At 36.0% G+C, this 25,948-nt stretch overlaps 1 protein-coding gene across 2 annotated transcripts in view; it reads left to right on the top strand.

Annotated features, from left to right (window-relative positions):
* The first annotated feature begins 2,998 nt into the window (after positions 1-2,998).
* LOC143252479 (uncharacterized) overlaps positions 2,999-25,948 on the top strand; it is a 39,644-nt gene continuing 16,694 nt past the window's right edge. Inside the window, exons 1-4 of one of the 2 annotated variants that reach the window (XM_076504666.1) lie at positions 2,999-3,164; positions 7,895-8,017; positions 16,151-16,242; positions 23,293-23,347. In XM_076504666.1, coding sequence (XP_076360781.1) covers positions 3,162-3,164; positions 7,895-8,017; positions 16,151-16,242; positions 23,293-23,347 — 273 coding nt within the window. In that variant the 5' untranslated portion in view covers positions 2,999-3,161. The remainder of the gene's footprint in view (positions 3,165-7,894; positions 8,018-16,150; positions 16,243-23,292; positions 23,348-25,948) is intronic. The other variant, XM_076504668.1, reaches the window with a different exon arrangement.

Below are 25,948 nucleotides of genomic sequence, written 5' to 3'. Positions count from 1 at the left end.
CAGACACTCTGAAATAAATATTGATACGATGCAGAAGTGTAGGAGAGAAAATTAGAATGGGAATCCCAGGGTTTATTTGATCAAACAAAGCGGCGAACATGGCACGGAATCCATGGCTCACTTTAGAACCCTGGAAGTTTTTTGGCTCTGGATTAAACTTTATGCATTATCCTGCTTATCCTGTGGGTAATTCTCTTCATTTTGATGCATCTTTACCGAGATAGTATAAATAGTTGTAAGTAGGGTCCTACCATTTCCCCATATTCTATGCCATTCCCATTGCACCAAAATTTCTCTTTCCTATCTTCTTGTGGTAATTTCACAAAATATATTTCTCGACATGTTTCAGGTAGTTAGATCCACTAATAATAGTAGATTCGTTCAGGAAGTGAGAAGAGTAATTCAGATTTGATAACTTAGCAACACACTACTGAATAGTGATGCGAGTGGTTAAAACAGATGACCCCACCATTCGCCCTTCGGACTCATTTCGGATAAATTAAAAGGTATTATAAATCGATCTGTAATGGTCTAATAAAAACGCCTTTATAACCAGGGCCAAACACAAATCATTTATTAATATATAACAGCAGCAATCCAAAATAAAATTTTCATACAACTGCAGTACAAAGGTTATTACTTCCAAAAAATAACTAGCAAACCTGTGCCTGGCTAAGACCAATTAAAAGTGCTTATAAACAGTACATCATAAATCTCAGTTTTTCATTTCAATAAATATCAAGGGAACAAAAACAAGAATTAGAAGAATAATAATAATCCTAATTCATCAAAACAATAACACAATGTTTCGAAATTAGACTAATCAGTAGCCAGTTCTAAATAGATGTTAGAAATTTAGCGATATTCCCCCCTTATACTGATCTGTTTATTTTTTTTAAAAGATGGCTTATGCTGGTTAGTAGATTAAAGAGCGTGTTATAAAGCTTTACAGGCCTGGTATAGCCATGTAGTTAAGGCACTCGGCTCGTAATCTGAGGGTCGCGGGTTCGAATCCCCGTTGCATCAAACATGCTCGTCCTTTCAGCTGTGGGGGCCTTATAATGTGACGGTCAATCCCACTATTCGTTGGTAAAAGAGTAGCCCAATAGTGGGTGGTGGGTAGTGATGACTAATTACCGTCCCTCTAGTCTTACACTGCTAAATTAGGGACGGTTAGCGCAGGTAACCTTCATATAGCTTTGTGCGAAAATCAAACACAACAAATCTAAAGCTTTAGACATTTTGCACATGAAAGTAATAAAATAGGTATTCAAAGCTTGTTAACACCGTTTTGCTCTATCAGATGGTAATAAAATTATAGTTACTGCTAGAAGTAGGTAGACGCTAGATATGTTGAGGTAGGATGCTGATGAACGAAAATAAGAAATCTCGGTTTTGGCTATTCAATGGATAGCTGAAAAGCAGCATATGCAATCGGTGATAGATCAACTATGCCAGGTAGATCTTCATATCTAGCTTCTGAAGAACTGTAGAAAAGAAAACCCATATTGCTTTAATACAAGCGTCCGTATAATATATATGCAAAAACGGCTCGTTTGGGTTGAGAAAATATATTATGTAGAAGAGCGAACAACGTTGTTCGTACATATTTCTCTACAAGTGGGTTTTCTCGATATCACTGAAGCGTCCGTGTCATCCATAGACAGAAATTACTAGATCATTATTCGACAATAATATTGAGCAGTAATTATTTATAACTATAATTCGTGAACTAACTCGTTTTCAAGAATATGGAAGGCTTTTACTACTGGTTACAATACCTGTTTAAACAAATCTGTGAGCTCGTGCTTACTTTTGAAAGACATGCATAATCTAAAACAAGTTGTTCTAATTGTTCGCAGTATTTAAATGCAAACACTGTACTTTAGATTAGTTTTTCAGCCTCGAAATTATGTCTAACAGACGGGTCGTTTAAGTCAAGAACATTTGTGAAAATGTTTGGGGTAGATTTAATTTGCTGAATAAAGTCTAATTAATCCAATGAAACAAGAAACAGCCATGCCTTTAAAGTAAAAACAAAATACCAGTACACAATGCTATTTGTTACCGTTAGTGTTCCTTCGGATCTAACAGTCCTATTCACAGAAACAATATGTTTAGGTGGTTAGGGCGCTTGACTCGCAATCTGAAAGGCGTGGGTTCGAATCTCCTTATAACAAAACATGTTCGCCCTTTTAGTCTAGGGACGTTATAATGTGACTGCCAATTCCAATATTTCGTAGTAAAAGAGTAGCCCTTTCACTACTAAATTAAGGACAGCTATTGCGGATAGCCATCATGTAGCTTTGAGCGAAATTTAAACAAACACAAAAACAGTTTCTTTAATAAATTGGGAAATTCATTTACTGATTACATACAAGTTTTATAATTTGATCATAACAGCTATTACGGAAAAGAATTTAATCAGTGCTGATAACTATATAATAATTATTATTTTAATTCTAAGAACAATTAAAACGTATGTAGTTAGAACTGGTGTAAACTGTTTCTGCATAAGTATTTTTATATTATTACGTTTTACCTGAAAACAAAAAGTCGAGATATCTTGCTGGTAATTCCTTAAACAACTTTAAACTCAATGGAAATATCTGAATTAATACAAAAACCAACTGAAAAATGTGGATTTAAAATGCTTCATTTCTAAAAAGTTGGTATGCAAGGACAATGGATGGCTCCTTGTCATCTATGTTATAGGCTGTAATATGGGTTTTCCAGAGGTGTTCTTTCAATATTGTAGTGTACTGAAAGGATAATCATATCATTTTCTTTAAATAAAAATAAAAGTGAAACCTAATTTGTAAACAACTTTTCGGTTAAATGATTCACAGGAATAAATTAATAGTATCATGTTGCATATTCTTGACATTTATTTATATAAGTGCAGGACCACTGTGTGAGTAAGAGACATCTTAAAACATCAAACATTTTATTTTACAACCCTAGCGGAAAGTTTAAAATTGAACACATGCCTGGCGCGAATGTAATTAATATTACGCGCGCTGTACGAGAATGAGCTGGTAATATTGTGGCAATATTTTCAAAAGCAGCAGGTGATTGGGTGGGCTGCTCTTCTTTAAAAGATTTTTAACTTGATTGTAAGGAGAGATCTTATTTGTCAGCTTTTGCAAAATTTGGATATAATGGTGAGATATTATTTTAATAGAGGTAAAACAATAGTATGTATTAGGCTATAGTTCTTTATTTGTCGGAGTTAATGTTTATTTGATGACACTAAAAGTGAAACTTACAACATGTAAATTTAACTGTAGTTTTAGGCTTAGCGTAAACTACGAATAAAGAGTAATTCAATATATAACGTCGGAATACCCTTAAAATTGTATTTGGTTACTTTGTTATTGTTAGGATAACTTTCTCTTTTACTTTTAAAAACGTAAATATTTCTGTAGAATACTTTGGGGGTAACTATGAGTTTTTTCATGATTTTATCCGGTAATAAAACGAGCGATACTGTTTTATTATTTCAGTTTATCTTAACATTACAACTAAATTTAACTTCAGATGTGGTATAATTTAAATAACATTGATTCGTAAGTTAATCTTAACATTACAACTAAATTTAACTTCAGATGTGGTATAATTTAAATAACATTGATTCCTAAGCTAATCTCTATGCGTCACAAAGATCGAACTTTTTGTTTTATCTGTAAGTAGCTTTCTTTATTGAACGTATTTTCTCTCCTTTTATTTTAAATCCTTATTTATAACCTTAACTGCTTCAAGTAAAGTAAGGGTTGTCTTTATAAAACTGAAGGTTTGTGCAGAAGAATAATTAAATAGAAGATTGTTCATTTTATAGAATTTATCCTCTTGATGTTAAATGATCTAGATAATAGCACAAAAGCAAAAAAGTGAAATACGTTTATTCAACCCATTAAAGTCACCTGTCACTGATCCAAATATCAAAGAAGTAAATATATCACAAACTCTTGCATATCATGTGGTAACTCAATGAGTAAATGCATAAAAGTCAAAGAAAAGTTTAGGAAATCAGTATAGAAGTAGTTATAAGGAGAGTTGTTATTATTGTAATGCTAGAGGTATAAGAAATGAAACAGATGACTTTAAAAGTGGTTGTAAAAGAGGATTTTATAATGGGAGTAACTGAAACATGGTTCTATGTAGATAATTTTGTTGACAGAAATTTCTTTTGAAATATGGGGCTATAGGTTATCTAATATAGATAAAGTACTAAAGAGAAGAGAGGATGGCTTTATATGTAACATGCAAGTTGCATCCTATTTAAGTTGAGGATATCAAAAATAATATCAGAGATTGGATCCCATTTGTTGAGAAATTTATATGCAAAAACAGCTCGTTTGGGTTGAGAAAATATTTTACATAGAAGAGCGAACAACGTTTCGACCTTCTATGTAAAATATTTTCTCAACCCAAATGAGCTGTTTTTGCATATAAAAAGAGATTGGATCCATCTGGGTTTCTGTTAGTCGATATAAAGGGAAAACCTTTTAATGTGAATTTGTTATGAACCATCAGATTAAACTGATGAAATCAGTGAGGAACTTTACAATGAGATTATGATTTCAGCTGTTAGTGAAGTCATAATTATGGGTGATTTTAATTTCAGACATATTATAGATTGGGAAATGAGTCATACCCTGAGTGAGAAAGATTTTTGGGGAACTGTTCAGGATGGTTTTCTTCATGAATTAGTCAAGGAACCCACTAGAAACAATGCAATTTCAGATTGATTATTAACTTCAAATATAGAAATGATTGAGAGGGTGGAAATTAGGAAACATCTGAGTATAAGTTATCATTATGCTTTAGGTTTGATGTTTTGGTGCATATGGAAATAAATGATATTTGGTTATAACTTTCATAAAAGTAAATTTTGAAGGGGTGCAATAAGAATTATCTGTTGTAAATTGAACAGCTAAGTCATTTGGAGACGTTGATCAGATGTGGAAAATTTTTTATTGTTCAATATGAACATATTCCTCATAGAAAGAAAAGTGTAGCTGTGAAGAAAAAACAAGTTGGCTTACAAAGAGTTTAAGAAATGAAACTTAAGAAATTTCAATATACTGATGTGATGGAGAAGATACAGATTATAGAGGATCACGAAAGTTTGTGAAACATGTAATTAGGACATCAGAAAAAGACGTGTGAAAAGTTTGGCCAAAGATTCAAAACTTAACAGTAAGGATTGAATACATAAAGGGTGAACAAAATGTTAGGATGAGGGTAGGACACTTAAGGGGTGATAAAGGAGAGCTAGTACCTGATGATTGAGATGGCTGGGTTATTAAATTTAGCTTTTTCTTTAGTTTTTCTACATCTTGAATAGTTAATAGATACAAACAAGACTGTATTAATTCTGTGCTGGTTAAGAAAAATTGGGAAGGTTGAAGAATGACAAGGCACCTGGAACAGTAATATTTCCCCAACGATTTTAAAAAAGATAAAATACTTCACATGTAAACCATATGCTTCTAGTTGTTTTTTTTCAGTATTGAATAGTAGGAAGGTACTAGAGAATTGGAAGTAAGCCAATGTAATTCCTCTTTTCAAGAGAGAATAAACATTGTCTCGGTAATTATAGATTTATTAGTCTTACACCAGTTGTTGTTAAGTTTTGGAAAGTTTGGTAAAAGTACTTTCCAAAGTAGTTTAACGAAGTTTAGAGTTCTATTGGATAGTCAACATAATTACACTAAGGGGTAATCTTACCTTACAAATATTTTAAGATTTTTGAAAAGGTTACTGGTTATATAAATGAGGGTAAGAGTTTTCAGTCAATCATATTTGAAAATATTTCACATCACAACTTGGATAGATTAGAGAAGAAGAAAAAAAGGTATATTTGTTAACAATTTATTTTAAAGAATTCTCTTTTGACACCTTTGAAATATCAAAGGTAGGAAGGTTGCCATTCAAGGCAACCACTTTTTTTAAGGATCAAGTCAATTTAGAAAATTACAAACCTATTAGTTTTACATCTATTGTTAGAAGTTGGTAGCTGTTGTTAAGCATTATGAAAGGCTATTGGAAAGTTTATTTAAATAAGAATTCTTAACATAGTTTTACAAACTTATTTGACTTGTTTTAGTAACAAATTAGAAGCTTTAGAAATTGGTCATAGAAAATATCTCTACTGGCAGGAAACTGAATGTTAATACACAGGAATATTTTTCTGGCTTATGGAATCTCACTAGTGGAATGATGAAGGGGTCTGTTTTTGGACTTTGTATATTTTATTATCATTGACTTAGTCTTTTTGATAGTAATGTTTTTAGATTGGTTGATGATATAAAGTTAAAATAACCAGTTCTGTTACCCTCCAGTGACTCAGCTGTATGTCTGCGGATTACAACGTGAAAAACCGAGTTTTGATACCCATGGTGGGCAGAGTACGGATTACAGTTTGTGTAGCTTTTTGCTTAATTCAAAACATCAACCAGTTCTGTTAAGTATGTTTCTCATATGAGAGGAACATTTCTGTTATAGGGAAAAGTTTATCAATATTTTGTGCAATTTAGATCACTGCAGGAAGAGTCTTATGTTTAAATATTTCAACTTGGAAGAAGTTTTGTTTTCTATAAAAAGTGAAGTAATGAATGATTCAAGTGTTCAAAATTTTCTTAGGTTTTAAAATGTTTCACTTGTAATTGATGGAATTAAGATTTGTAAAATATGAAGGTTAATGTTTTAAGTTTTGAAACCCCAGTTGCATGTAAGATTTTGACAAAGGTTTGTCAACTTTCATGTGTTTCCTTTTCAAATCTTGTATACTTATCAACATAATTGTAAAACACCTAGTATTAATAAATTAAGATAAACATATTTCCAGACTGTAGTATAACCACCTAATTTATTAGCCTCATTTTTAAAATTCCAGAATTTACAGTCCAGGACATTCCATGATAATCATTTAGCACATCTGCAAAAATCCGATATTTTAAGATGCGGTTAAAAAGAGGTAAACAGTTCTGAGTTTTAAAAGCAAAAAGTTGTAGTTTTAACATATAAAAACAAATGACTTGTTTTGACTGGTGTATTAATTTTTTCTTATTGAGTTACAGCAGAGTTAATGAAACACTGAAATGGATATGGTTGACTTTATGCTTGTATTGGGAAAGATATTTGAAGAGAGGTTAGAAAAAATTGTATAGTTTAACTATCTTTTTGTTTGTGTGTGTAATTATGGCTCAGAAAGATTTTCTTTTGTATAACTGCTAAAAAAAAAGCACCACCTTTCTTAAAACCTTATATAAAAAATATTCTGCCAAGATTAAGTATGTAAATTAGATTACTACAAAAACAAATCATGAATAAATCTGTTAAATTCTCCAAATGTCATGTTAGTTAAATACATCCATTTGAATTAACCACAGTTTTATTTTTTAGAATGAATTTATTGAGGTATTCAAAAGTGCTTTTTTTGATCGTCTTGTACTTAGGGTTAACTCTGAGTTATTAGCATTTTAGCATGTTTTGTCCATTGTTGTTTTTACTTAAATATTTACAGCATAGTGTTTGAGAGTTAAGCTTGATTCATGATGAGGACAGAGTGTCTCGAGCTATGGCTCAAGCCAGAGACTCTTGATTTGCTAATCATTTGATTCTAGTTCTATATCAACTACCTCACCAGAAATAAAACCCATAATTGTTGTAGATTATTAACACTTAAACTAAACCATGGGGCATTATATATGTTTATTGTATGTATCATGTGTAGTTATTATTGTAGTCTGTGGTCTTTCTTAGTAACTAGTGCTCTGTTTAACTGATAAAATAGGTGCAGGAAGAGGACTATTTTAATGCTTTATTTATTAGGAATTCACCCATACATCAAAGTACTTGATATTATGTACACTTAACTTTTTTCCAGTCTGTGAATTTCGCGAGTGATGCCTCTCCTTCTGCAGCCACTGCGTGTGCCTCTGCTGTAGTACCTCCCAGGTTTGGAACTTTGATTCCTAACAGGATATTTGTTGGAGGAATTTCACCAAATGTAAGTATATTTCTTTGTGAAATAAAGAAGTTGGTTGGTGTTTAATAGTAGAAGTGTCCTATTTTCCTTAAGGTTTTTTTTAAAATAATTTGCTACAGTATTACATATGCAATTAAATAATGGAAAAAACCCACACAGTACTTCTAACAACTATATAAATTTTTAGTAACCTCATTTTCAGTAACAAAAGCTCATTTTAGTTCAGAACAGCACACCATATATATCTTGCATATTTAGTTCGAACAGTGTGCCACTCATAGCTTTAATAGTTCTGTACAGCATGTTGTATATACCTTGTATGCTTAGTTCAATACAGCACACCATACTTACCTTATGTTCTAGTGTTTTGCTTACCTTTTAACATTTGAAGAAGTAATATGTTTATCATCTTGTCAAAAGCTGGTTTGAAGATGTGGTAGAATGGTCATATTCTGGTCAAGAACTGAAGATGTAGTGGTAGTATGGTCCTCTTCTGGTCAAGAGCTGGTCTGAAGATGTAGTGGTAGTGTGGTTAGCTTCTGGTCACAAGCTGGTTTTTGTAACTTAATGACAAAAGAATTTAGCATCCAATAGTTGGTTTTTTTCCTGGGAATGGAGAACAACAGAGAAAAAAACTGAAATCAGGTGTAGTATCACATTACTTCAGACTGTGGTTGGTAATACTACTAGTGCTGTTTGTTTCAGTATTAGTATTCTTTCATTTAACTACTGAGCCATCTAATGGTTGACCCTCAGTGTGGATTCCTGTACATGGTGAGGGGACCTCCCAGGGAAGGTTCTGTTCCTTCTGTTTACCTTCCTGGGATCTAAACATCCACCCACGTGTTTGCTGTGTGTGGTGATGCGTGAAAGGGAAAAAAACCTGGTAGTTGAGGAGTTCAACCTAACACACCACTTTGACCTTCAATTCCTGTAGATGGGCATTCTTGGGGTCAATCAGCTGCTCCATTTGGGCTAGAGTCAACCAAGTAGCAGTGTTGGATGTTCTCAACAGATGTTGTGGACATTGTATCTGATGCTGGTCTTTGAGTATAATGCTCATGAAACCCTGGTATTGCTGCAGTGTTCTTGTTTGGCATTGTAGTGCATCCCCTCATAGGGCTCCATGGTGGGTGAGGTCATTGAGCACCAAAATATTCCTTTTCATTATGGATACTTCAATTAAAATCTTAATAAAATAGTGAAAAAAATCCATAGGTAAACGACTACATCTTGAAGTTTCTGAGCAGCAATCTTTAATATCTGTACCACCTGTTGTACCTCATTTACTTGTATTACATTCTCTTTCAGAAAAAGCTTCAGGGCAAATGTCTCCATTTTTCATTAGAAGGGACTCGAGGGATTTGCTGGCTCTCAAAAATCATTAAAGAAGCTTCAGTCTGGTGATATATTGGTGGAAACATTCACATCTCAACACAGTGAACTCCTCTTGCATTCAAAAGTGATTAGAGATGTACCTATTGAGGTTATACCCCATGCTACTTTGAATTCATCATGAGGAGTTGTTGTTGAAAGGGATTTGAAGAACATCCCTGAGTTGAAGATTCTTGCTGGTGTCTCCACCCAAGAAGTTTCTGCAATGAGGCGTATCAACACTTGCAAAGATGGAATTATGATGCTGACCAATGTCCTCATTCTGACATTTACATCACCACGTCCACCTGCCACCATCAAGGCAGGTTATCTTAATTGTGGGGTTTGGCCATACATTGCAAACCTTCTTGGATGTTTCCAGTATCAGCAGTTCAGTCGCTCGAAGACATCATGTCGTGGTTCCTTGATGTGTGCTTGTTTGTGAAACTGACCCTCATTGTGTCAATTGCAATGGTTATCACCCACCCTACTTTTGTTTTTGCCTTAAATGATTGCAGAGATGCCAACCATTAAGATTTTGGTGTATACATTATGACTATACACTCATACAGACAAATGTTATGACTTGTTGCAACTCCCAAATTATTATATTATATAGGCCTATACAATAAAGTGATAAATTGTTCCCCCCAGGGCTTGAAAGGGGTGAAAAGAAAATTTCTAGTGATACAAATAAATTTTGGTAATAAATAAAAGACATAGTCCAAATGGCTACTTGCGATAATCGTGTTTGTGCTTAAAATAATAAATATTTGTATCTCCGACGTCTACCAATAGTTTGAGTGTGGTTCTTCTCCATACTGGGTATGTGGGGGAATCCATAGTTATGCCATCAGTGCTTGTCAGCCAATCAGCACTCACGTAGATGGGTATTTCTCGTTTTCTAAGCGGAACAGAAACACCAATGCGATCATTCACAAGATGGAAAAAAAGAGGTCTTGTTCACCAGATTGTCTTGTTTCTGGCAAATCTAAAAGGACTAAAACTGTGAATCAAAAAATGTAGGAAAGAGTGTAGTGCAAAATATCTGGTCATTGCATCAAAAGTCAGTGACAGTCGTGCGTTTTGTACAGTTTGTCACATCGATTTTTCTGTGGTGCATGGCGGGATAAAAAATTGTTCCAGACATACAAAATCGGTATCTTACCAACAAAAGGCTGAGGCGAAGACAAAAACGATGCAGATAACAACATTTATGAGTAAGAATTCAGAATATGAAACCATAAATGGTTTATGGTAATAAAAATGGCAGTAATAAATAATAATAGGTATAATAATAATATAATAATAAACAGCTTAGAGTAGCAGCAAATGATAAAGGGCTCTGTCTACAATCATTACACTCAGTCATTTGAAATAGTTGGCATCTCTGTGATTGGAAGAAAAAGAGGTGCAGCATTTGTAAATGATTCAAAACATTACTTTCTCTGAAGCTCAAAAGTTACTGTCCACCACTTCATCTTGGATGTATGCTGCTGCACTTTGTTCCACTACCACAGGGGAAGTGCAGATGGATCTCTCTGTGCTTCCAAAAGAATCGTTTCCAAACCATATGAAAAGTCTTTTGACCTTCATAGTTAAAAAGTTGATGAATCATCTTTAACACCCATCTCTGTCCCTTACATACATTCCAACAAATCCCAAGATCCACTTCCTTTGGTTCTGGGTACAGGCATTTGCTCAGGTACATCTTCTTACAACCCAAGATGCAAAACAATCATTTGTTCATGTCCTCAGTCACTGGAATTCTCTTCCAACAGCAAAGACCTGTCCTATCGACCCAGGGAAGGATCCATGGGGTTGATAGACTTCCCTCAAATAAATACAGTAAAGAAAAAAGATGTGGTTGTAAATATAAGGGCTTTCCATCCAATTCACCTACACATGAATAAAAATGGCCACCTTGATACCATGGAGCTTTTGAGGTTAACATTCAGGTCTGGATGACATCAGAACACTGATTGCTTCCCACCATCCTTTGTCTTTCCTTACAGGAAACATCTCTGAAATTTGCTGTACAGTCACCTTTCAGCAGTTTTCTTTGTACAGAAATGACAGGCTGTGTGATGGATGAGTGCAAGTAAGAAGTGGCACTGTTGGTTGATCAGCATGTACCAATCCTCTCTTTGTCGCTCGACACACCTTTGGAGGCCGTAGTCATCCATATTTCCTTTGGTCGTACCATCACTGTTTGTTTTCTGCCTGTCACCTGGAGAGACCTATTATCAGTCAGACCTTGATGGTCTCATTTAACAACAGTTGCTGTCTCCATTTTTAATACTGGGGAACTTTAAGGGACATCATTCCCTGTGGGGAAGTGCTGATATTGATGGGAGAGGTTGCTTCGTAGAAAGCATACTCTCTGATCACAACCTTTCTCTTTTCGATACTGGTTCTTCTATTTATTTTCATGCACCTAGTCAGTCCTTTACTGCTCTTGATCTCTCAGTTTGTTCCCCTTCACTATTCTCCCACTTTTCATGGAGGATTTACAATAATCCACAAGGCAGTGATTATTTTCTTATAATTTTGAGAGAGACTGGTTGTGGTTGATGCTGCCTGACCTGCATGCTCTGGTGGAAGCTGGATCAACCAACCTGGCTCTCTTTCACTGCTCTTGCAGAACTTGATCCTGCCATAATCTGTAAGCCATCAATAGACAACTGTGTGGCAGCAGTAACTGACTGTATTATACAAGCAGCTGCTCAGTGTATTCCTAAAATCTTGACATATTTTCGTCTTTGGTGGAATCCTGCCTGCCACATAGCATGGAAGGCTAAAAAATGGGCCAGGGATACTTTCTGTAGCTATCCCACACTCTCGAACTGCATTGCTTTCCAGCAGGTCCGTGTACATGCTTGATGCGTAAGATGTCAAAGCCAGAAGGAACCTTGGATTAAGTTCACAACTGACATATCTTCTACCACCAGTTCCAAAGTCATATGGGACAAGGTTCAAAAGGTCAGTGGGCAATATAATTCTGTCCCCCTCATGATCTTGCTCTCTGATGGCCAGGAAGTAGCTGATACTCGGAGCATTGCCGATACTCTAGGTGAAAGCTTTTGCCAGGTATCTAACACTTCTGCTTCTTTTTCCACCTTCTTGGCCATCAAGACTTGGACAGAGCAATCACCTCTTTCCTTTTGAGCTGATTCTCTATGACTATAATCATCCCTTTACACTGGTGGAACTTGAACTGGCCCTTCATTGTTCTGGCAGTACATCTGTTGGACTTGATGATGTATGCTATGAGAAGCTGTGCCATCTATCTCCTGCTTCTCTTACTATTCTTCTGGTTGTTTTTAACCAGATCTGGAAGGAGAATGTTTTTCCTGATGCCTGGCTATTGTCCTACCTTTCTCTAAGCCTGGGAAGGATCCCAAATTTCCTTTAAACTACTGTCCAGTTCCTTTGACAAGCTGTCTCTGTAAAAACGTAAAGAGGATGGTTAATGCTCATCTTGTTTGTTTTCTGGAATCAAACAACCTCCTCTTGCCCAACCATTGTGGGTTCAGACAACAATGCTCCACTGTGGACTGCCTGATTTGACTTGAAATGTCAGTTGGAGAAGCCTATCTCAAATGACATCTTGTATCAATATTCTTTGACATTGAGAAGGCTTATGATACAACATGGAGGTATGGCATTTTGCGAGACCTTCGTATATGTGGGTTATGTGGCCATTTGCCCATTTTTATTAATTTTTTAATGGACAGGAGATTCCAAGTTTGTGTGGGTTTGACACTTTTCCATTCTTTTCTACAGGAACTGGGAGTCCTACAGGGTTGCGTTCTGAGTGTCACACTTTTCAGTATAAAAATTAATGCCATCACTGAACAACTCCCTCTAACCGTTGCAAACAGGCTCTATGTTGAGGACTTTCACATCTCATGTCATTCGTCGAACATGAGGTATATTGAGCAGCAGCTAGACTGCCCTCCATCGTTTACTGAAGTGGACCACAGCAAACAGCTTCAACTTTCCTCTCTCTGAAACTGTTTGCATGCACTTTTGCTGGCAAGGGGGTATTCACCCTGATCCTGAACTCCGTATAGGTGAAGTTGTGCTGCCTGTGGTCCCTGAGACAAAGTTTTCGGGGATTATCTTTAACCGTAAACTGACCTTTGTACCACACATCAAGCAGCTATGGGTCAAATGTACAAGAGCACTGAACATACTCCATGTCCTCTCTTCCGCCACTTGGGGAGTGGATTGACATTCTATGCCAAAGATATATTGTGCTCTTATTCAATCGAAACTCGACTATGGATCACTGGTCTATGGCTCTGCCAGACCATCAGCCTTAAAGATGCTGGACCCTATTCATCATCAAGGACTTTGGCTCTGCTCTGGGGCTTTCTGCACTTTCCCAGTTCAGAGCTTATACATAGTCTCCTGAACTTTCTTTGCACCTCTGCTGTTTGCAACTGTCTTTACTATATGCTTGGAAACTTTGTTCCTTACTAAAGCATCCCACCTGGGGTTGTGTTTTCCTTCCTCTGTGGGCCATACTTTTTCAGAACAGACAGTCTGCCATTGCTCCTTTTGGCCTTTGTATCCAGGTGCAGTTGGATGAATTGGGTCTGTCCCTGGTAAACATTGCTGTATCCACTGGTCAGCTCATCCCACTATGGCTTCTTACAGTTCCCAATTGTGATTTATCTTTTAGTCATCTGAGAAAAGAAGACACTCCTTATTGGAAATACTGTCTGTTATTTGCAGAACATCTTTCAAACCATCCTTCCATTCCTGTTTATACAGATGGTTCAAAATCAGGCGACTCTGTGGGCTCTACTATGTTTTGTGGTTTGGTGGTTGTGTGCAGAATCCCATGTACAGCTTCTGTGTTCACTGCTGAACTGTACACCATTTCTCTTGCCCTGGATCACATAGAAGCTAAGCAGTACTCAAATTTTACTATTTATACTGTTTCGCTTAGTTCTCTACTGGCCCTGGAATTGCTTTATGTTAATTCTCACTGTTCTCACTAATATTCAAAACTGATTGGCCCATTTCTACTTCTGGCCAGTTTTTTTGGATACCAGGCTACATTGGTATTTGCAGAAATGGGCTCATTGACACTGGAGTTAAATCTATGCTCTGACACTATCACTGCTGTGCCTGTTCTATGGATGGACTATAGTCCTGTATTCCAGACTTGGCTTTATACCAGTTGGCAGTTGACTTGAAGTGAGCAATGTGAAAACAAGCTTTTTCAAATAAAACCCTCTAGTGGACTTTGGCCATCTTGCTACCTTAAGGATTGGAAAGAGGAAGTTATTCTAACTATATTATGCATTGGTCACCTTTTTTTAACTCGTTTTCTTTTATCTGGGACTGATGCACCAGTGTGTTGTCTGTGTAACACTTGGTCACAGTAAGCCACATTTTACTGTTTGCTGTCATTAGGACTCTCAAAGACAGCATTTTAAACATGTTTTGTCCCAAGGTTTATCCATAACGTTGGTGTTATTGGTGATGGTGACACTGTCCACCTTGGAAATGTTTTTAGTTTTTCAAAGGCCATTAATCTTCTTAATGCTATTTAAGTTTTTTAATTTATAGACTAGACCCTTTTTAATGTGATTCCCTTTTAAGAATCAAAGTACATCTAGTTCAATTTGAAATTAGAAAATGGCCCCGACATAAAATAACTTGAAACCAGGACTGGAAAAGCCAACTTCAGGTGACTAATGCTGCTGTTTGAACTACCCGTTAGTCATCCTGGAGAGTTATAATTAAAATTTTGCTGCAAGTCTTTCAAAACTTTTATTAATTTACTCTCTGAAAATGGCCATAATGTCAAATAACTTGGAACCAGGACTGAAAGACCAACTTAAGGTGACTTACAGTTGTTTTGCTGGTCTTCCTGACAAGTTGTGATAATTAAAATTATGCTATAGAAAGTCCTTTACAACTTGTATTACTGTAGTTTTTCTCTTACTACTGTAGATGAGATGTAAAAATTGGTTTTAATGCTATTTGTTTATTTTACCTTAATTTCCTTTCATGAATTTTACCAATTTTACTTTAATTTAAACTTTTTAGTGGATGTTTGGTACAGGTAGCCCAGTTGCTTTGTGCCATAAAACACCAAACCAACCAACCAATCGAATGGCTGCCGAGATTCATTTGTGATTATTCCTTGGGGAGTTGAATTCATATACCACTAATGGAGTATTTAATTATTGTTCTTTGTCATTAAAAGGGGTTTTCAAAATCTCTGAAGAATAAAAATGAGAAACAAAGTGAATCAACTAGTGAGAAAGGTGATTTATCTTTGCAGCTTAGTAAGACACTGCAATATTCTGTATCATATCCAGTCTTGTTCTACACTATGGGGAAATTTAACTCTAATATAGCAAGTAGGTTTTAAGATATAATAGTTTTAAATGTAATTTTTCTTAATTACCCTTATGGTTGAGTTCTGTAATTTAATTTGTTTATCTGAAATTATCTGAATAGACTTAACTAAAGTTGTTCAGTGTTCTTTTATATTAAAATATACTTTCTTGTAAACAGGAAATCTCAGTTGACCTAACATTTGAATGTCATGATTTTATTTGAATAAAACAGACTATATTGTAAAGATTTCAGAATTGAATTTTTATATAAAAAAGAAAAATGTATTTCCTGAATTTGTGAACTTGATACATGGTTTTTTAAATTGAAGGAGAGAAACTTGATATGCTTCATAACCTAATGTACTTTTCATAGTAATCTATATCTTTTGACTAAACCTAGCTTTTGTTTTTATAGACAACAGAAGAAGATCTCAGAAGCTTGTTCTCAAAGTATGGCAGTGTAAAATTTACAAAGATCATTGTTGATCGCAATGGAGTTTCCAAAGGGTCTGATTTTTTTTTTTCTTGCATTAGTTTTTCCTTTTGTGGTTAAAACTAAGTATATTTTGGAAATATGATTCTGAAAAGGGATAATTTTTATTGTCAATATATAATGTAATAGTGATGTGTTAGTTACAATATTACTTTGATACATATTTTTGGTGGTAAAAGTATTGTGCCATTCAAATTATATTGAGTTATATGTTTGTGATTTTTCTCTTCATCTTTTTGCAGCAGGCTTGATATAATGTACACAAGTTTGTTTACACATTTGCACACATTAAGTATTTACACTTGTGATACAATGTGTTTCTTTACAAACTTTGGCAGACTATTAGTAATGACTGATTACAAGTTTTTTCCTTTTTCCTATGGATCCTCCTTCAAAAAATTTAAATAAAATAGTGAAAAAACAGTCAATAGGTAAGCGAACACTTCTTGAAGAATCTGAGCAGCAATCTTTGACATCTGTAACACACATACCTCATTTTCTTATATTACATTCTCTTTCAGAAAAACCTTTAGGTCAATTATCCCCCTTTTTTATTCAGAAGGGACTAGAGGGTCTTGCTGGATCTCCAAAGTCAGTAAAAAAGCTTCGATCTGGAGACATATTAGTTGAAACATCCACAACCCACCACAATCAACTCCTCTTGAATTCAACGGCAATTGAGGATGTACCTATTAAGGTTGCCCCTCATGCTACCTTGAATTCATCACGAGGAGTTATTGTTGAGAGGGATTTGAAGAACGTCCCCGTGTCAGAGATTCTTGCTGGTCTCTCCACTCAAGGAGTTTCTGCAGTGAGGCGCATCTCCACTTGCAAAGATGGAGTTGCACTGCCAACAAATACCCTCGTTTTGACATTTACATCATCACGTGCACCTGCCACCATCAAGGCAGGTTATCTAATTTGCAGGGTACGGCCATACATTCCAAACCCTCTCCGATGTTTCCAATGTCAGAGGTTCGGCCATTTAAAGACATCATGTCATGGTTTTCTGACATGTACTAGTTCCAGTGGCAAGGTCCACAATGCCTACGAATGTAACATGGACCCACATTGCATCAACTGCAATGGTTCTCACCCTTCCTACTTTAGTTCTTGCCCAAAATGGTTGGAGGAATAAGAGGTGCAGCGTTTGAAATGACTCATAACATTAGTTATCTCGAGGCTCTGAAATTTCTGCCCGCCACTCCATCTTGGACATATGCTGCTACACTTCATTCCACAACTACAGTTGGAGTGTAGACAGATCTCTCTGTGCCTCCAAGAGAATCATTTTCAAAACAAATGAAAAGCCTTTTGACCTCCATGGTTAAAAAGGTTGAATTGACTTCCACACCCATCTCTGTTCCTCCCATACATTCCAACAAACCTCAAGATCCACATTCCTCAGTTTCAAATACAGGCATTTCTTTTGATACATCTTTTTCTCCCACCCCAAGAGGCAAAACAATCATTCGTTCTCGTCCTCAATCACTGGAATCCCCTTCCAATAACAAAGACCTGCCCAATCGACCCAGGGCAGGGTCCATGGAGGTTGATAGACCTCCTCCGACTAAGGACAGTAAAGAAAAAACAACGTGGTCTTACACGGAAGGGTTCTCCAGCCACTTCGCCTACCCGTCATTAAAAATGGCCACCTTGACACAATGGAACTGTCGAGGTTTACTTTCTAATCTGGATGATATCAAAACACTGATTGCTTCCTACCATCCTGTATATCTTTCCTTACAGGAAACATTTCTGAAATTTGCTGATACAGTCACTTTTCGGCAGTTTTCTCTGTAAAGAAATGACAGGATGTGTGATGGACGAGGACATGGAGGGTGGCATTATTGGTTGATCAACATGTGCCCACCCTGTATTTTTCACTCAACACACCCTTGGAGGCCATAGCCATCTGTGTTTCCTTGGGTCATACTATCACTGTTTGTTTTCTCTCTACCTGGCCCCTGGAAAGACATATGATCAATCAGACCTTGATGCTCTTTGAACAGTTGCCGTCTCCCTTTCTACTCCTGGGGTCTTTAATGGACATCGTCCCCTCTGGAGAAGTGCTGTTATTGATGGGAGAGGTCGCTCAGTAGAGCGTATGCTCCTGAACACAATCTTTCTCTTTTCAATACTGGTTCTTCCACTTATTTTCATGCACCTAGTCAGTCCTTTACTGCTATTGATCTCTCAGTTTGCTCCCCTTCATTATTCTCCCATTTTTCATGGAGGGTTGACAATAATCCACTAGGCAGTGATCATTTTCCTGTACTTTTGAGAGAGACTGACTGTGGTCGATGCCACCTTACCCAAGTGCCCCGGTGGAAGCTGGATCATTCAGACTGGTCTACTTTCACTGCTCTCGCAGAACGGGATCCTGCCATCGTGAATCAGCCATCAATAGATGCCTGTGTGGCAGCGGTAACTGGCTGTATTATACAAGCAGCTGCTCAGTGTATTCCTAAAACCTCAACACATTTTCCACGATATCCTCGTCCGTGGTGGAATCCTGCTTGCCACTTAGCACGGAAGGCTCAAAAACGGGCCTGAGATACTTTTCGTAGATATCCCACATTTTCGAACTGCGTCGCTTTCCAATGGGCCCGTGCATGTGCTAGGTGGGTAAGACGTCAAAGCCAGAAGGAATCTTGAATTCAGTTCACAACTAGCATATCTTCTACCACCAGTTCCAAGGTCATATAGGATAAGACTCGAAAGGTTAGTGGGCACTACAATTCTGTCCCCCTCTCGATCTTACTCTGTGATGGTCAGGAGGTGGCTGATGTCTAGAGCATCGCTGATATTCTAGATGAAAGCTTTTGCCTGGTATCTGGCACTTCTGCTTGATCCTCCACCTTCTTGGCCATCAAGACTTGGGCAGAGCGTTCACCTCTTTCCTTTCGAATTGACCGTCTCTTTGACTGTAATTGTCCATTTAGACTGGTGGAACTGAAAATGGCCCTTCATCGGTCTGCCAGTACATCTGTTGGACCTGATGATGTACACTATGACATGCTGCACCATCTATCTCCTGCTTCTCTTGATGTCCTTCTAATTGTCTTTAACTGGATTTGGCAGGAGAATGTTTTTCCTGATGCCTGGTGCCAGGCTATTATTTTACCTTTCTCTAAGCAAGGGAAAGATCCCAAGATTCCTTCAAACTAACGTCCAATTGCTTTGACGAGCTGTCTCTGTAAGACCTTAGAAAGGATGGTTAATGCTCGTCTTGTTTGGTTCCTCGAAGCAAACAACCTCCTCTCGCCCACCCAGTGTGGGTTCCGACTACAGCACTCCAGCACAGACCACCTAATTCGACTTGAAACGTCAATCAGAGAAGCCTTTCTCAAATGCCAACATCTTGTATCAATATTCTTTGACATTGAGAAGGCTTATGACACAACATGGAGGTATGGCGTTTTGCGAGACCTCCATACATGTGGGTTACGTGGCCATTTACCTATGTTTATTAAACATTTTTTAATGGACGGGAGATTCCCGTTCTTTTGTACAGGAGCTTGGAGTCCCTCAGGGCTGTGTTTTGAGTGTCACACTTTTCAGTGTAAAGATAAATGCCATCACTGAACAACTCCCTCTCACTATTGCGAATGGGCTGTATGTCGACAACTTTCACATTTCATGTCAGTCGTCGAACATGAGATATATTGAGCGGCAACTACAAACTGCCCTCAATCATGTACTAAAGTGGACTATGGCGAACAGTTTTCTCTCTCTCTAAAACTGTTTGCATGCAATTTTTGCTGCCAACAGGGTATTTACCCTGATCCTGAACTTCATATCGATGAAGTTTTGCTGCTAGTGGTTCTTGGGGCTTATCTTTGACCGTAAGCTGACCTTTATACCACACTTGAAGCAGCTACGGGTCAAATGCACAAGAGCACTGAACATCCTCCGTGTCCTCTCTACTACCAATTGGGCAGCAGATCGATGTTCTATGTTAAAGGTATATCATGGTCTTATTCGATCAAAACTCGACTATGGATCAGTGGTCTATGGCTCTGCCAGACCCTCGGTTTTAAAGATGCTGGACCCCATTCATCACCAAGGACTTTGACTCTGCACTGGGGCTTTCTGCACCTTCGCCGTTTGCAACTATCTTTACTATATTCTTCAAAACTTCGTTCCTTACCAAAGCATCCCACCTGGGGATGTGTTTTCCTTCCTCGGTGGGCTGTACTTTTTCAGAACAGACGATCTACCATTGCTCCGTTTGGCCTTCGCATCCAGGTGCAATTGGATGACTTGGGTCTGTCCTTGGATAACATTGCAGATTCCACAGGTCAGCCCATCTCACCATGGCTTATTACAGCCCCCCAAATGTGACCTTTCTTTCAGTCATCTGAAAAAGGCAGATACTCCAGATTGGAAGTACCGTCATTTATTTAATGAACATCTTTCAAACAATCATTCCGTTCCCATTTATACCGACAGTTCCAAATCTGGTAACTCTGTGGGCTCTGCTATGGTTTGCTGCGGTTTGGTGGTTGCGCACAGAATCCTCTCTACAGCTTCTGTGTTCACTGCTGAACTGTATGCCATATCTCTTGCCCTGGATCATATTGAAGCTGAGCAGTACTCCAACTGCACTATTTATACTGACTCGCTTAGTTCTATACTGGCCCTGGAATCGCTACATGTTGGCTCACATCCTGTTCTCGCTGATATTCAAAACCGACTGGCCCATTTCTCATTAACTGCTACTTCTATCCAGTTTTTTCTGGATACCAGGCCATGTTGGTATTTGCAGAAACAAGCTTGCAGATAGGGCAGCTAAATCTATCTGCTCCGGCACTATCACCACTGTGTCTATTCTGTACATGGACTGTGGTCTTGTATTCAAGGCTCGGCTCCGTGCCAGCTGGCAGTCCACTTGGAGTGAGCAACGTGACAACAGGCTTTTTCAAATAAAACCCTATATTGGGCTTTGGCCATCTAGCTTCCGTAAGGTTCGGAAGGAGGAAGTTGTTCTAACTAGACTACTCATTGGTCACAGTTTTTTAACTCATTGTTTTCTTTTATCTGGAACTGATGCACCAGTGTGTAGTTTGTGTAACACTCAAATCACTATCAGCCACATTTTACTTTCTTGCCATCGTTACAATTCTCAACAACGTCACTCTTTTAAACATGTTTTTTTCCCAGGGTTTATCTGTAACATTGGACAGTGCTATTGGTGATGGTGATACTGTCCACCTTGATAAAGTTTTTAGTTTTTTAATGGCCATTAATCTTTTTAATCTCATTTAAGTGTTGGATATTTATTCATTACACTTTTTACTTGTGGTTCCCTTTTCACAGTTTCATTCTCTCTAGTTCAATTTGACATTGAAAAATGGCCAGAACATTAAATAACTTGACACCAGGACTGGAAAGGCCAACTTCAGGTAACTAACCCTGCTGTTTGAACTACCCGTTAGTCGTCCTGGCAAGTTGTTATTCTAATTTTGCTGCATGTCTTTTAAACTTTTATTACTTTACCCTTTGGTACTGGCCGTAATGACACATACCCGGAACCAGGACTGGAAAGGCCAACTTCAGGTGACTGACAGTGGTTTTGAACTTACCTGTTAGTCTTCCTGGTGGGTTATGATCATTACCATTTTGCTAGCGTAAGTACTTTACAACTTCTTTTACTCTGCTTTCTCTCTTAACATTGTTGACTAGGTGTCAACATTGGTTTTATACTTTTTCTGTTTTTCAGTGATGTTTTGTTTTACCTTCATTTCCTTTTCTGTATTTTACTACATTTAATTTATTTTTACCTTTTTACTGGACATTTGGCGCAGATAGCCTAGCTGCTTTGTGCCATAAAACACTAAATCTATCAATCAATCAATGGATAAAATTACACTTTTTTGTTTTTCATCTTTTATTTTAAGAATGCACGTAACTTTCAACTTTTCCATCAGATTGTACCTTACATACCATCACAGAAATTATGCTATTGTATAGTGTCATTCTGATCTTTATAACTGCACATTCTGCTGTAGCACTTTGTATTTCCCATTTTCATTGAGTAAACAGCTGTTAATTATAATAAAACTTGTCATTTTGTAAAAGTGTTTTTCTGTTCTATAGTATAGAAATCAGTCTTGTACTCGTATGGTTCCATCAGCAAACTGAAACAGATATTGCTAAGAAAGAAGCTAGTTCAAGTTGTGTACACTGGGAACACAACTAGAAGTGTTAAATAACTGGTGATAAACTATTGATTCTGGTTTCTTAGAAGAATGAAGAATTTAAATATAGAATAAAAACCAGTCTTTCTCTGAATGTTCACTATAACTATATTACAATGATTCTTGCTTGCTTTATATAATGTCCAGCAGTTTCTTAAACTTTCTATTAAGTTTGCAATTTATGTATTTGTAAGTGCTGCACTGTTATTAAAAACCAATGGCATAGCACTAAATAAAGATGTCAATGAATTTAACCATGTAAAGTTGGATTAATTTGAGATGATGGTATGGCTGAAAAAAAACCAAGACTACCTCCATGTTACCTCTCCATTACTCATCTACTAAGCACTGTGTAGTGTTAAATTTATTTTCACAGTAACTTGTATTGTGATACCTCTTTTGAAATACCATACTTTCTTTGCATTTGCATGTCCCTAGTGTATGATGTTTGAACCTAAATATCCTAACTTTACCAAGCTTTTGTGAAATAAAATGTTTACAGTAAAAAATTTAACAGTGAATATCTCCAATTGTTTCACATTAATAATTGTTGGTTTTAGTTCATACCATTTATTATAAAGGATTGTCTTCATTAATTTATAAATTGAGTTCTGGTCTAGGTTGTCAGACTGTGGTCAGTAGCCTCAGTCATCAGTTTTGGCTTTGGTTAGGTAGATAAGTATGAATAAAAAAACTTTGCAGAATTAATTTTGTTCTACTAGTATATATTCTATTGAAGAATTATAATCTGCAAATGCTAATAAAATTATTTGTTCAATATTTATTTTTAGCTAACAGAGTTTAATATCCATAATTATAGAAGTTCATTATATGAATGTTTCTATTCTTGATGTTGTTCAGGTATGGTTTTGTAACATTTGAAACGGAAGAAGAAGCTAAACAGGCACAAAAAGTGGTAAGACATGATTTTATTTTCACTGACCTAGATTAAAGTTTTAAGATTCCTCTCCATCCCCATTTGAAATAATTTGCCAGTGTGTACATTGTGAAATTGTGTAAAAGGTGTGGTTTAGCATATTTCAGAAATCTTTGTATATAACTTAAGTTTACAGTACAATTTGTAGATGTTTAAGAGTAACTTCAGATTTTAGATACAGCTTTTCTGAGGCACTGTTTTTGGTTTTCATAACATGTTCACAAACTATGATTTATTGAATGATAAGGGTTCTTGATAAATAGAATGAGTGAAAGTAATTGTTTAAATAATATTTTCTTAAGTTTATTGTGGTCAAGAAATACTCTGAGTGAGTAGTGGAAGTTGATAATCAAGTAATCAGTGGGCCCATTAATTGATTATTCTTATATGAAATTAATCTTACTATTTTTAGTTTGTTTTGGACATTTTTTTACACCCTTAATGGACACAGCACATGTGGCCCATTGTGTAGCTTTGTACTTAATAAACTCTTAAAAATAATTGTTAAAACAGTACATCGTTAAAGAGAAGTAGGATATTTGGCTGTAGTCCATTGTTACTAAATAAATTAATTTACCGTTAAAAATATTTGTTTTTAATATTTTGTTATAAAACTAAGGAAGGTTCTTGTGACAGTGATTGTTAGTTAATACATTTACAACTTCCCCTAGACACAGGAAAATGGACACTACAACCTTTTGTATGTGTAAAGAAAACATGACAATACTGTACGATCTTTTTGCAGAGGTTATAGTGTGGTTAATGGTATGGAAATCAAAGTATTATAAGAAACAATAGAATCTTGACAATACAAACAAATCTGATTAGTGACCTTTTGTATGTTTTTTTTTAATTCCATTATAAACTTTTAATCAAGAAGTTATTGGTACTGACAGAAGTTTAGAACAATCTTGCCATAAATAACTGGTTAGTTTGTAGTTGTAATTAGTACAGCCCTCTAGGATTACTGCCTTTAATTATTAGTGCATTTTTCCTGCAATATTTTGTTTGACATGGATCTCCACTAGTTTGTGTTTTTAAGTACCAGTTTAAAAAAAAAAAATAAGTCTTGGTTTTTTCAAGGAAATTTACAACCGTTCTGTTTGGATAAGTATGTATGAAGTGGTTTAGCTTACATTCCCTTAATGTTTGAACTTCAACTAAGTACAAAATATATAGAAACTACCTGAATCATTTAACCACTGTACATCAGTCTAGTACTGAGATCATTGAAATAATGTTGTGTAGAAAATTAATTGAAATATGTTAATTGTAAAAAAAAAAAAAAAAAAAAAAAAAAAGCAAGACACATGAAGACAATTGTTTTCCAGTGCTGCCTATTGTTGTCGTGAGGCATAACTGCTAAGTGCTTAGTTCATGACAAGTAATACAAATGGTGAAAAGTGTACATGTTATGTTTCAGAATAGAGCAGTTTATAACAGATTTTGTAGAATGTATCTAGTAAAAATTACATATTTGGTTTACTATTGGAAACAAATCTCTTCTCATAATAAAATGCTTTTAAATATTTTCTGTTGATTTCTTATGTTAATTGAAAATTCTGTTATAAACATTAAAATTGTGTATGGCAAAACCGGACAAATGGGTGACATTGTACCATTTGTAATTATGTAAGATGATACTGTTGTACTTATAGTGCCTCTGTTTTCTTATTTTAAAACAATATTATTCAAATTTTATCAATTATTTTGGTACTTGTAGTTTTCACAGTGTGTCCTGATAATTGTTATGTTGATTTAGTTTTTTTTTTTTTTTTGCTCCTTTATCATTTTCTTGAGATAACACCTGTACTGTCTTGGAGATGTGGAGGTAATGTACAATGTGGACAATAGTGTCCTCTTTTAGTAGGATGTAGTTACAGTCTACTTTGTTTGAATGATAATGACCAGTCGTACAAAAGCACTGGACATTGGATAATCCTGATGTTTTTGTTGTTTTTTTAAGAAGGAACTTGAAGTTTAAACAACAGTTTAGTATATGATTGTGCTTATTACACTTGTTCATTTTCACTTTACATTGTGACCATTCTCTATTTCATTTACACACTGTTTCAGAAAAATACAGAACTGCTCTGTAGTAAATGTCTTGCCTGATCTGTTATTCAGTGGATCTATTCCATTGTTCATAGGTTTCATTTGAGAATATCATAGTATCAAGATATGTTTGTGACCACAAGATGGCTAGGTTTTTTAAAATAAGATTTGACTACTGATGTAAAAAATATATACAAATTATTTGCTGACAATAAATCAAAATTTATGGATTACTGGGTATAGCTACAGTATATCCAAAACAAGAAGTCATTCTATAAATCAGTAGGTTAGATTTGTGGATCAAGTTGACCGATTGAAACAAAGCTGTCTTCCATGTGTGCTGTAATAGTTAGTGATTCTGTAACAAAGAAAAGTGTGTTTCTTGTTGTTTAAAAATAGTTCAGATTAAATATTTGCTTATAAAGAAGTGACTTTTCCTAGTGTACATTTGCATGTTTTAAATGCTTGTGGTTAAAGAAATGGCTTGAATCCCTGTTAAGACCTGTCAATAATTGCACCCCTACT

The sequence above is a fragment of the Tachypleus tridentatus genome, chromosome 6 (genome assembly GCF_004210375.1).
Source record: "Tachypleus tridentatus isolate NWPU-2018 chromosome 6, ASM421037v1, whole genome shotgun sequence".
NCBI classification, from domain to species: Eukaryota; Metazoa; Arthropoda; class Merostomata; order Xiphosura; family Limulidae; genus Tachypleus; species Tachypleus tridentatus.
Note: the sequence above shows the minus strand (reverse complement) of the source record. Positions and strands in the feature narration are given on the sequence as shown.